Source organism: Mercenaria mercenaria, chromosome 7 (genome assembly GCF_021730395.1).
Source record: "Mercenaria mercenaria strain notata chromosome 7, MADL_Memer_1, whole genome shotgun sequence".
NCBI classification, from domain to species: domain Eukaryota; kingdom Metazoa; phylum Mollusca; class Bivalvia; order Venerida; family Veneridae; genus Mercenaria; species Mercenaria mercenaria.
In genome coordinates this window covers 22,937,090-22,951,322 of record NC_069367.1, presented here as the reverse complement: position 1 = coordinate 22,951,322, position 14,233 = coordinate 22,937,090, and the positions used below count along the sequence as shown (strand labels likewise).

At 35.6% G+C, this 14,233-nt stretch overlaps 1 protein-coding gene across 1 annotated transcript in view; it reads left to right on the top strand.

Annotated features, from left to right (window-relative positions):
* Positions 1 to 3,579, top strand: part of LOC123554754 (uncharacterized) — an 85,796-nt gene extending 82,217 nt beyond the window's left edge. The window contains exons 2-3 of the mRNA XM_053547783.1: positions 1,422 to 1,541; positions 2,108 to 3,579. Coding sequence (XP_053403758.1) covers positions 1,422 to 1,541; positions 2,108 to 2,280 — 293 coding nt within the window. The 3' untranslated portion in view covers positions 2,281 to 3,579. The remainder of the gene's footprint in view (positions 1 to 1,421; positions 1,542 to 2,107) is intronic.
* The last annotated feature ends 10,654 nt before the right edge of the window (positions 3,580 to 14,233 follow it).

Below are 14,233 nucleotides of genomic sequence, written 5' to 3'. Positions count from 1 at the left end.
GTCCGACTGAACTTTGGTGTCAAGATAATCAAAGACGTTCGATGAAATACTTAACATTTATTAAATGTCACAGGCGTGGACATAACTTGTTTCAATTTATTGACTAGTAGTCTAGCATTGTATGGTTATTTGGTGAAACGCTTTGTGACTGCACGCATAATTTATTTGAAAACACGAGGAATAATGTATAATTATAATGCTGTCAAGCGTTGTTGATTTGTTGACGGAGAAGACATTATTTCGAACCTCGGTTCTTTGAATCATGGGTACTATGCTTACTTTTGTTTCAAATTCTTAGACGTTCCAATATTTTTAAGGGTTGCATACTTTCTTAAAAGTACTAAATAGCGTTTGAAGTTTTTTATTGTGGAGGAAACCCCCCTCCCCCAGGTGTCACTCCAGGCATAATTTTATCACGGACATGCACCTGGGTAGAACTATCAATCCTTCGTTTGCCAACTGGATGCCTTTCCCACATGAAAGATTTCTACAACCTAGGCGATATTTCGATCCCACATCAATGAGGGCTAGTCGTATAAAGTCCGTGACCTTAAACCACTCGGCCACGGATGCTCCTTAAAACTCTTTAAACCTAAATCATAATATTTTATAGACCTAGTTTTGCTTAAAATAGCTCTGTTATGTCAATGGACTGCATTGTTAGCTTTCCTGTCAATAGGACTTTTTTCTTTTCTTTTTTTTTCTTCCTTATTTTTTTCAGTAAATCTTTCTTGTTTGTCTTTAAAATTTTGATTTGATTCTTTACAAAGTTGATGTTAACTGAATGATGCAAATTAATAATAAATATTTTTAACTGGTTTATTTTGCGATTCAGTTGACCGTTTATTTATTTTAATTTTATTTTAATAGCTCGAATTGTTCGGTCCGACCGTTTAGTTCAATAGGAATAGCTCAAAAATTCATCGCGTTCATCTGAATGCGAAGGCCTTGTTTAAATACACATTTTACAGTTTCCTATATATATATATATATATATATATATATATATATATATATATGGGCAAACTTTCTAACGAACAGAATTTCTTTTAACTTTGTGTACTGAATGAGAATCAAGTTTAAAACGGAAATATTTATTAAAAATCATCTGCCATTGAAAATCAGAAAATACTGAAAAATCCAATTTTCAAGAGCAAATTATTCAAGATTAAGCTAGGGAACTGTGCATTTTAATTGATATTTCTGTTTAAGTCATCATTTGCATTCAGTATACAAAGTTTAAAGAAATTCGATCCATGGGAAAGTCCTGGACTTTGAGGTACCATTTTGTTATGTTCATAGTCAAGGACAAAACATATTAACAAAATTTTCTTACAGACAGAGATTCTTCTTTAAATTGTAAATAAGAGTATGAGGTTATTAAAATAAACCATTTGGCTTGTTTTTTTTTATATTTTCAGTTGCAAGTGTATCAGCCTTAGAGTGTTACACTTGTCTTTCATGCAGCGATCCTTTTGACACGAGTACGGCTAAAACAACAACTTGCGATGGATCCTGTCTGAAAACAAAGATACAAGACAGTAAGATATTTATATGTTTCAACATTGAAAATCGACGAAATTGTTCCCCGCATTGCCAAATACCTATACAGAGTTTGAATTATATGGTTTAACATTGAAAATCCTGTTTTGCCAAAAGAGTTCGAATTAAATTAATAATAACTGCAGATGAATAAAGGAAGAAAACATGCCCGAATTGAAGGCGAATAAAGATCCCTTTATGTAAACGGAAACATGTGGAAATTACAATTAAACAATACATAAAGTTTTCACAATGACTAGGCTTCGGACCAGTATCTATAGTAGTTCTGTCTCGGCGTGTACTTTTACAAATGATCTTAGTGTTTACTGTGCAAATTAACTGCAACTTATGTCAAATGATACTGATGAAATAAATAATATATCTCCTGAATACGGAACGTTTTCAAAATGATATTTTCAAACATATACATGTGTTTTTTACACAACGATGGTGCTTGATATACATTTACATAATGTTTAATATTTTTCGGAAACTAAATATTTCAGAAATACTTTTGAATATTCTATATAATTTTATATTTCTTATATTTTTCTTTTTTTTTCAGCTGTGACTAGGGCTTGCTCACCAAAGAGCTTTGGAAACAGTTGTGAAGATAATAATGCCAACGTAAAGGTGTGTTCGTGCACCACAGACCTATGCAACAGTGCGTCTGGAATGAGCTTTCCCTTCTTCGGCTTTCTTCTGTCTGTTGTCGCCAGGGCTTTGTGGATGAAATAAGAAGAACAAAAAAAGAATTTTTATATTTATCTTAGACTTTGTAGATAACTTTAAAGTTGGTTAATCGGAATAAAGTCATGTCTTAAACATGTTCGAACAATCTACGACTAATCATTGATGATACTCAGTCATAGGCACTGAGTATTGTCTAATATGGTCGTCCTACCATTGCCCAACCAAGATAGAGCTTTGGGTCATAAACTAAATTCTTTAAACGTCCATTGCATTCAAAAAGAACAATAGTATTACATTTGTCAAATATTTGCAGGTAGCTAAAAGGAAATTTAACACTTTGAACCTACTAGTTCATATTGTTGAAATAAACTATTAGCTATCAAACTGGTATATTGATTGAATGAGAAAAACAAAATTCTATTTAAATCAAATGAAAAGAAAAACGTCAGATAAGGAAACTAAAAAATGCCATTAAATGTTACGATTGACCAGCTTTAATGTTTATTTTTCTCCTCAAGAATAGTTCATTCTGTAATAAATAATATTTTTTTCTTCGATTATGTTACAACATTTACGGATGACACTTCAAATAGTTTTGCAGTCCCTTTGCTTATTATTTGTTTCATGTGCTTAATTATGACTGATATTTGTTTGATTTGTTTGTCGCAAAATATCTCATTGGATAATGATATGTTTTTGTCAGTTATATTTGGCGTTAGATGAAATTTATTGTAAATTACATCTTACCTTCTTATACCCATTCCATAATAATATGATCCAGTCCTAGTAAATTTAATCATTTTCATTTACTAATTTTTTGGTCATATTTATGTATGGACGTCGCCATTTCCTATCCTTCAACTGATATTAAGATAATATTAAGCATTTTCTCATTGTTTAGTATTTTTCTTTTGCCTGTTTCCATTGATTACCGTAATTGGCCAAGAACATCTTTGTTAATTTATTAATTAGGCAATCGATAGTTTTCTTATAATTACAAAAAAACTCAGTTATTTATCAGTTAATTAAGCCTTGTGTATTAATCCATTTTAATAAACCAATTACCATTTAAATTAATGCTGCTTCCATTTTTACTTTTAATTACGTTAATAAAAAAAAATGCTTATTTTGGTTTGAATAAGAAGTTATGTACCAAATATATCAATGCATTTCCATATATTAATATATCAGATATTCTATAACAGTGATTTTCTTTTGAATAAAATCATTGTCGTTCAGATGCGTATTACTATATCACTCAGACTGCGAATCTGAACTCTAAACACTGACAACGACAAATTACTATTTGTGATACCTATTTCTCAAATAAAATATTAAAGTATACATTTCTTGGTTGCTTACTGTATGTGTCCAACAGTCAAACCCACTTATTCATTTTATACCTGTCCAACTTTCTGTCTCAGAAGTGTTAATCGCTTTTTGTCCGTTTGTTTGAGCTTTCTAGATGATTTTGTGTCTTGAGCAAGGTTGTGAAGTGTTAAATGACACATTATTGTTCCCGTAAACATCAAACAAATCTCCTGATATATGGTGGCATAAACCAGACGGATGCCGAGCATTAAAAATCTGTATTTGAAAGGCATATCCGGGGTAGGTTCAGCAGTGTAACACCAAACTATAGAAATTTTACCTGTCGGGTACATGCTGTATAGTGCTGTCCTGTGCGTCCGGATACTTCAGATATTCTCCAAAAGTAGTCCCCCTTTTAAAAAAGAATGTCACTTGTGAGAATTAAAATTATGTAAAACCTAGTTACGTGAAATTCCAACAATTGGAAATGATTGAAAGTGCATCAAAATGAAGATAATTCAAGCCTTTTTGAAAATCGTGCATGTTGGAATGTCTGAAAGTGAGACCCCTTTATTCAGCTCTTTTCCGAAATTCAATGCTTACACCTCAAAATGGTAGCAACGCATTTTGGTAGTCACTACCAAATTTCGGCCGCGTTTTGGTAGCGACAAATGCGTTGCTAAGGTAAATATGATGTGTTTAGGACCATGAAATAGAACGTATTTTATTATTTGTTTTCTACATCAGAGACTGTGCTCATATTTGCATTACGTACAAAATAGGAAGATAAAAAGAGGGAATTCTTTTATAAAAATGGTGAAGGAGGGGGTTCGGAGTTCCCCTTCCGAGAGATAGTTTTCGTATAAAAAACAATCGAAATGTAGATTTCTGAGCGTGTGAAAAGGGCCTCAAACGATGCTCCCTATGCAATAACATTGTTTTCTTCTGTTGTTTTAACGTGTTAGTGTTGTCAGAGGAATTGTCCATCTAGATTTTTTAAAGCACGAAAATATTGAATTCTGTAAAACTAAGTATAAATGCGAGGATAGCACGTGGGTCCTCTACGTAGATATCCTACATAAACATAAATGGTGAATTTTGTGCGTGTTTTAGGGGGCTTAGACAAATATTTCCGGCAAAAAAATCACTTTAAAGGTGAGGAGTTGCGAGAGTCAACCACAGATATCTTTAAAACACAACGTAAAAGAATGGTTGCATGTCTACCTTGCATATACTTTTAAAGGTATTATACAATCCGTCTTATGTGACCTTTTCGCGTGAATCAGCTGAATTTTAATTTCACACAGTCTATATTTACTTATGGGCGTTTGTGAAACCTGTCCTAGGGTCATGCGAACAACACATCAAATAATTGTGGTGAACAGTTGTGCAAAGTTCCTTCAATATCTTTTGATGTATGTCAGAGAGTTGCATTGACCTCTCTCACGTGTGTTCCAATGGTCCTGCTTGACTGAATCTAAGGCCGTTATATTTTCAAGGTGGAAAGGTCAAGGTCGGATGAGCGACTTAGTTCCATCATGACTGTCCTTGAAATAATATTGTCCATTCGTCACATAATATTCTTTTTGTAAATCATGAGATTATTATTAATAATGTGTACATATCCAACGCACTTTGGAACTACATTTTTATAAACTACCTGTTTGGGTTGAGTGTAACGCATTTTAATACTGACTGCCAAAACTCGGTCGAATGCGTTGCTACCATTTTGAGGTGCAACAATGCTTTTATCAGTGATCCTACAATTTTCATGTACAACGACTTTTTCCATCTATAATTTTTTTTGTTTGATATGTTTTCAAAAACGTGGACCTAACCTTTTAGATTACGATTCAGTTAAGCATATCAAAATTAACACGATCATCGCTATGGCAATGATCCGCAGCAAATGGATGTCAATACTTTCTTGACGTTTGTAACAAAAATGCACATGTGTACATTGATCTACTAGACCGAAGATTCTAATTTGATAAAACACGCCGTGTTATTCATCTGTTTTTCATCAAACAAAAAGAAAACTGAATATGAAAGAACGGCTGGGGAGCATATAGTCGCCATCTTGTCTCCGTCCATCTGTCCGTCCGTCACTCTTTTTTTACGGAGGATAACTCAAAAAGTATTGTAGGTGCCAAGTTGATACTTTATACAGTAATAGTGCTCATTGAGAGGGAGACCATAATTTTAGGTGGTCCCATTTTTGAATTATCTCCTTTTTTTAGGAAACCTTGTTCGGGGCATAGCTCGAATACTATGCTAGGCATCGGCTTGATGATAGAAGTCAGTATACAAGGAACCATAATTCTAGGTGGTATCATATTTTCATTATCTCCCTTTGTTTGGAAAACCTTGTCTGGGGCATAAATTGAAGACTTTGTGAGGTATTGACTTCATACTTTACATATTGATGGGGGTCAGTGACAGGGCTAGAGTACAATTTGACAATGAACCATAACTCTATGTGTTCCAATTTCTGAGTTATCTCCTTTTTGACAACTTTGCCCTGGGCATAACTCGATTACTTTGTAAGGTATTGACTTGGTATCACTCATATTCATAGACGGATCAGTGAGAGGGAGTGCAGTGATAAAGAGCCACAACTCTTGCTGATCACATTTCTCCTTAAAACTAGCGTGCAGTCTGATCAAGGTCTGCACTGTTCGTTATTCAGTCGGTATCTTTTTGGTAATACACAACGTTTACGCTGCAAATAGTAATTCCTCGTTGGCCGAGTGGTAATAGTATCCGTCTTATACTTTTTCGTCGGGAGTTCGATTCCCGGACACGTAAAAAATATTTGAAAGTTGTATTTATTTTCTTTTTTCCAATACGATTCAGCGAAAACAACAAAAGTTTGTTAATCTAGTACTAACTTGTTCACTTACTTATATATGTCATTATTAACACGTAATCATGTTTAAATATGCTTCATCTTTATTATGATCTAATGTTTTTGAGGCTTTCGTGAATAAATTAGAAATCAGAGAAAAACAATTTACACAAAGAATATAAATGAAATGAAAAATTCAATTTTCGATTTATTGCATAAAGCATGTAAATACAATGCCTATAGCAAATACAAACATAATATAATATGGAGCACAGAGATAAAAAAAGTGACGGGTGCAAGGTTCGAACCATCAAAAATATTACTATATAAATATCATATAGCAGCGTGTGTGACAACGTTAAATGTCGCAACGCCGCTAGATGTCGCAACCACCGTTAAATGTCGCAAGGTTGACGTTAACTGTCGCAACCACCGCTAAATGTCGCAAAATCGTCTGCCGCTAAATGTCGCACCTTTAACGTTAAATGTCGCAAAAACTTGCCCACCGTTATATGTCGCAACACCAACGCTAAATGTCTCACTTCCTATTTGACACTTTGATGATCAATTCCTTGTGTATATTTACTTTTTTGAGGGAAGAAAAATTAACAGGTTAATGTAATACAAATAATTATTTTATGATAAGTGCTGTTATGTATAGGAACAAGAGGACCTTGTTGGCCCTAGATCGGTCACCTGAGTTCCACACCTTGCTTGAACATTCACACAAGAAAAAAATATTTGTGTACTTATATTGTAATAGGGCCAGTGTTTTATGACAGAAATATTCTGAGGTTTCTTCTAACTAAATACGATTTGGTAATAGTGTTGTATGTTTGTGGGGGGGTTGGGTATGGGTAGGGAACGGGGTGAATAACGACACAGAAATCTAAGACACAAACACACAGCACCAAGACAATTAATAGAAAATATAAGTATTTACATTTTTGAAGGAGGGGGAGGGGGGGGGGGCGGCGGGGGGAGAGAGAGGGGGGGTTATGTGTGGGTAGGCGAAAAAGTAGGATAATGAGGGGAATGAGACTAAACCAAACAATTTTAAGAGACTAAAAGTAAAATAATATAAAAAAAAATCCCGCTTTACCTGAAAGAATGTACAGAGGGCCACATAGGATCTTTCTCCGCCATTGAAGCTTGATAGTTACCTTATGACTTTAAATGTAAACCTCCAAACAAAGATATAGAACCCATGGCTGATTAATAGAAACTCTTCGTTTTCTACAGCTGGTACAACACACAGTCTTCATGTCGCGTAGTTGAACATCCAGTTGTATAACAGGCCTGGATTGTTGCCCGAGCCGATTACCCCGCCCCCAAACCCCACCCTTTTCGGCTTACTAGTAACTTATTCTCATCAAAGTTGCACCCAACGTTTTTGGAAATAATATTTTCTAAAAATGTAGACCCAAAACGCCCCAGAGGCGAACATTTTATACTTATATTTCAAAATTCCCCAGGGGAAAGAACCATTGACCCCTTAAAACGGGCGGAGTACCCCTCCAGTACTGGCCGTTGTAGAGGGGGTCGTCCCTCACCCGGCACGGGTGGCTACCATTCGAGGAAAACTCTTGTTTGGGAGGAACCCGGGGTGAGGTGTAAGGCGGGGGTGGCCTAAAATGCTTACAGCAGTTAATAGGAGGACCCTATGGGACCTTGACTTTGGGACGGGACCGGGTGGCCGTTGTAGAGGATGACGGTGTATGGGGGCCAGCATAGCGGCTACCCCGGGAAAACTCTTGTTTACTCGTGAGCGGGACTCAAACTTGGTCCGAGGCCGTTTTGGGAATTTTCCACATTTTTCAGTTTGGGCACCCCCAGCACCGCCCCAGACATTGACTTTTGGATCGGACCGGTTGGCCGTTGTAGAGGGGGTCGTCCTCCACCCGGCACGAGTGACCGCCATTCGGGGAAAACACTTGTTTTGTAGGAACCCGGGGTGAGTTTTGAGGCGGGGGTGGCCTAAAATGCTTACAACAGTTAATATGAGGACCCTACGGGACCTTGACTTTGGGACGGGACCGGGTGGCCGTTGTAGAGGTACCTTAAAATTAAGGAAAAAAAATGCACCAGAGGCAACCATTTTATACCTGATTTTTCAAACTTTCCCGGGGAGAGACCCTGAGCCCTCGAAATGACAGGGATAACCCCTCCCATATACCGAAATTTTGAACAAAAAATGTAATTAAAGTCCAGCATTCCATACTTGTATTTCAAAATTGTCAATGGGAAAAGACCCTAACCACCTAAAATAAGGGGAGTGCCCCTCTAGTACGTACCTTAAAATAGACAAAAATGCACCACAGGCCAACATTTCATACCTGTATATAAAAAACTTTCCCACAAATACGGACAGAGGAACCCCGTACCTACCGCACGTCGCCGGGGACGCTTTTGTTTTAAACTGGTGCCCACTCCCCCCCCCCCCCCCCTCCCCCGCCCCCTCCATAAACAATTTCTGGCCCCCGGCCTGTTGTGTAACGAAATTCAGGTCGACTAAAGACATGCGATACAACGCGCGACAATACGGAGCGCGAGCTTAATGTCTCATGAGCTAAACAGACATCCCTAGAATTACATAGTTCAGACCTGAAATAAATCTAGTATACTATACTATATGCGAGTATCACGTTAGTGCTCAAACCTTTAGATATGAAATATATAACTTATGTATGATGCGGAACCACTGAAAAGCAAACGTGCAGATTAGAGTGAAAGGTCAATTCAGCCCTTCCCAAATCAAGCATTTGTTTCGAGGGTTAACAATATTAATGTCACACACACTGCCATATGATATTTATTTTATTATACCGAACAAAATTTAGTACATAAAAACCTCTAAAAATGTTTAATTCATTTAACTGAACAGTTTTATCTTTAGCGCGGTATTATTATCGCCTGTGTACACATTGAATAGTGACGTCACTACCATTTATATAAAAAGGAGGCAATCATTTGGATAAAAAAATGAAGCAGTTAATTGTCCAATTATGACATTTCAAATCATTTAAAATATCAGCGCGGTCACATGACTTGACAGTCACTTTCAATTGGTCACATGTCAAAAATGTTGAAAATGCTTTTGATAGTCAAAATATCTCTTTCCCGGGTAATGGGATTTTATCATTGTAGACAAAAGAGAGGTATAATAATACAAAATGATTATATGTCTATCCATTCAACCTACTGCGCCATCAAGCCGAATATTGATCTTACTTTCAATATCTTTCCTTTTAAAAGAGATTGCTAATGACTGATTGTTTATTTACATGTTACTAAAAATAAAAACGCCGTGATACTGTGCGGTACTTACAGGACATCTGTGTTTACACGTTTCTCTACTAACAAAATAACCTTTCTACTTTTTTATTATGTCTTGTTTTAGCTTGAGCTCACGTTTTTCATATACAAGACACACTAAAATATGGAACCTTAATCAGTTAAGGTTACAAAACGCAATCTTTAATGTTTACAAACACGATGTTTACGGAAACGAACAATAACTGACGAAACTTTAAATCTGTTGACATAAATACTTTTAAACACCGCGTTACCATTGAAATAGAGTCACAAATTAGCTGAAACGACATGACATATCGGAAATAAGATTTACAGGTCAATATGGAAAATTATTTAGTGAGGAGCTAGTATGTGCAATATATACAGCAGTCGTATTTCAACAGATGTGAATTATTATGATCCTAAAGTTCTAGCACCCCCGGGGTCATAATGTTCAATCGTCCTGGACTGTTTACATGAATCACTTCAACATACTTGATATACGTGCAATTCACCTGCAGGTGTTGTATTTAGAAATTGTACGTTTTGAAACTATTATGCCCAACTATTCACTGTCCGTTGACGTATTTCAGTCATGTAACTGCAACATGGGCAAAACCAACATAGTGCGCTTGCGACCAGCATGGATCCTGACCAGCCTGCGCATCCACGGAGTCTGGTCAGCATCCATGCTGTTCGCGTTCAAAGCCTGTTGGAATTAAAAAATACTGTTAGCAACCAGCAAACGCACTATGTTGGTTTTCCTACGGCGCGCCTCAAATATAAATATATGACATGCATCTCGGTTTGTGTTAATCTTTATTTGTTTCGAAATACAAGGACAGCGTGTTAAGAAAAAAATAAAACATAGATTCATCCGTAAAATAGACTGGCTGCCGTCCCTATGTTTGTTCTGTAATATTTCTTAAATATAAGTTTCTCCATTAACAACATGAGGAAGTAACCCAAGCAGGTTGTTGTTATATTGATATTTTTATTGCCTCTGAATCCGAGCAAAGATAAATTGTGCTTTTTAAGTGGCTTAAAATTTATTTTAAAAATGTTTGCTATAATATTGAAAAAAATAATCATACAGCTAGGGAGCCATATTATCCGTAATATAAAGAGTGTTTTTTTTTTTTGTTTTTTTTTTGTACATCTTGACATAACTGCTCGTTTACAGGTACATCGACAAGGATTGTTTCTGTGATCTCTGGAGATACCAAAGTTACACGATATTGGCCTCAAACAGGGTTCAATGCATACACGTTCATGCATAGTATAGTTATATCTCCTTGCTATAGGATTCGGACCGGGCTAAAACATTTGAGCCGTGCCATGAGAAAACCATTCGCGCAGTCTGGTCTGGATCCATGCTGGTCGCAAACCCACTATGTTGGCTCATTTCAGATTAAATCATGGTCAAAATTAAATTATAAAAATATTTTAATGCGAACAATGACCAGTCACAAACCATGGCCTTCTAGGGCTTCCCATGGAACTTGATCTTGGTCCGAACCTATCATATACATTAATTTCGAGGACTGTTGGCCTATTTTTCAAGGCAATAAGTTGAAACACCCACCTGGCAATAATGATTTCCTGTATTTAATTAGTCATAGTAGTAAAGACCAGTGATTATTATTTTAATAAAGAGCTAATCGCACATCACTTTTATACTTTCGAAATTTTGTTGTCGTTTTTTAAACAAAAAATGACAGGAACGGCTTTTTATCATTCTTTTTCTTCTTCTTTTTCTTGTTATATATTTATTTATTTACTTTTTGGTCATTTTGGCGAATTCTATTATCGAAAATAAAAATGCACGAACAATTTTGGTTGGTTTCGAGATTTTTCTTTTCACAAAAACCTAAAAATAGTCACGTGCCGTCTTTATGCCACCGTCGTATAAAGCATGTTGACCCCTTTTAACTTTAACTAATATGAAGATAATCGAACGAAAACTAACTTCGGTTAAGTGCTTCCTGCGGATGGTGAATACTTTCCTTAGTTGAAAGGTTTTAACAACTGACCACTTAAAAAGTGGAGTGTTGCTATCTAAAGCGCCTTGCGAAATGACAAAAGTATACATGCGATGTCGAGAATACAGTAGCTAGTTATTTGTAATAAATTAACACATATCCTCTCTGTTTTAACGCACAGACGTTAAAGTTTTAGAAAAAGAAATAAATGCAAAACAAGTCATAGTCGTAGCACACTAAGTCTTGTTGTACAAAACAATTATATAGAATCATCTAAAATGCCATTCATATATATATATATATATATATATATATATATATATATATATATATATATATATATATATATATATATATATATATATATATATGATTGCGCTAATTACACAGTTCAATCCAGAATGAATTATTTATGTTTTTCATTGCTTTTAAAGGTGAGCATTTTGTATGCTTTCAAGTGGACATAACTTTAAACAAAGTGAAGGAACTCAAATAATTTATGCTATTCTAAAGGTTCTTTTGTTTCTTTGTTCATTTATTTCTCCCTAATCTGCACAGTCGTGAAATTTGAATCATTATGTTTATTTCACATAAATAGATGTACACAATCCAATACAGCGCACCAACTTCTACCGATCATCGAGATTGCAAATATCTAACTTTTCCAGAGTTTGATTCTTATTGATTTTTTTCTCCCATTATGTTTTCATAAATCGAAAAAAATAATATTAATTTTCAGCAGGAACTAGATTCATCAATGTTGATTAATAATGTTCTAAAACCCTATAAGTGCATTTCATTAAATAGTTAGGTGCGTTTAAACAGGTTATTTAAAACAATCCATAGATTACAATTGCCAGTCTGAAACTCAGATTGACAAGGACTCATTTAACCATTTAACATACTTTTTCATTCCCTCATCACCAACTAGATAATCTATTCAACACCTACTGAGGAAATATTTTGACAGAATTTAACGATAAAATATTAGCTAAGTCTGGATCTAAATTTATGATGTGCCTCACTCAGGATTCTCAGACATTTCTTTAAACAGTTTGTGAAACGATATAGGGAGAAATATGTACCGCCCGTATGAACACATCTGCGTATGTTTCTCAATTGTTTTTTTTTGTAACTTTAACATGTTTTAATGCTGTGTTCTGCTCAACCCGGGATTAGAGGGCGTGGACAGTAACATGCACTTCGAAAACCGTCTATGAACAGGCTAAATCAAATCGATCGAACCTACAACATTTTCATATTTGTTATGTTGCTTAAGGTAGCAGGGTACACTTTGAATTTTGCCCCCAATCACCTTCCCCCCCCCCCCCCCCCCCACTCCCCACCCGCCCACGTCAATGTGTCAATCAATATTTGTAATAATTAGAACTTCGTGATTTTGGATGTGAGAGATAATGATTGTTAATTCTTTAGAAAATTTAAACAGCTGATACATGTAAAATTCTGATGTCATTTGTAAAAGTAACTGCTGCTAGCTTTGTATGAATTGATGAGTCATCTTCGGTGAGGGAAATTCAAACCATTGAAGAGTTCCATGCTAGTTGAGCGACACTCAGATACAGTTTTTCTATTTTGTGAAGAAAAAAAATCGAGATGGCTAGGCCGACATTCCATTCATATCCTGTACTTCAATAGAACCTATTAAATTGAGAAATGCAAAAACAAAAATGGACATTGTTCCGAAGGCTGTCCAAAAAGTGCAAAATTGATGGGTTTTTTTTGCGTTTTATTTTTAACGGTTGGCTTTTTGATAAGGGATTGCAATATCATGGCTCACTACATGTAAGCCTTTTCGTGCCCAAAGTGTTCGAATCCAAGTGTACCCTGTCACCTTCGTCAACAGGAATATTATCTGGTTCATACGCATTTGCTAATGCAAACAGGATGCCTTGTTTCTGTCAACAGGATGCCTTGATTATGTCAACGGATATACTGAGTTTAAAAACTGTCTCGCTCTGATGTTTATGCTTCTAATTCTACCTTGTTTACAGTGTTTATATACATTGTTTACATTTTGGTAACAAAAGTTTATATCATTGCAAATACAGTCAACGTTTCCGCCATATAACATACTGATATTACCGGTAATAAACAAATCTTCTATTCCGACCTTGCTATCATATTTCTTAACATTACAGAAGGGCCTCGATGAAAAAAATCCTTATACTTACAATAAGCTACAAACCAGGAAGAATGGACAGTGTGGAGGTACTTGAACGAAAAATGAGGTTACAGAAATCGAAAATTAACTTCGAGCTCTTTTGACACTTAAGTCGATACTCTTTGCCGACAATTCAGCGGAAAAGGTAATTTAAGATAAAGGATGTCAAATCTTAAGCCTTTAATGTCTAAACAAAAGAGGACTGGACATATGACGACTATATGAGAAGACAAATATGTACAATGAAATAATTTAACTGGTTTTATTACTAACGCCTCGCCAACCCCCCCCCCCCCCCCCTTTTTCCGATTTCAAAAGTGTCATTTCGTCATCTTCTTTTTGGTCCCTCCTTTTTAGCCTTTTTTTTTTTTTTTTTTTTTT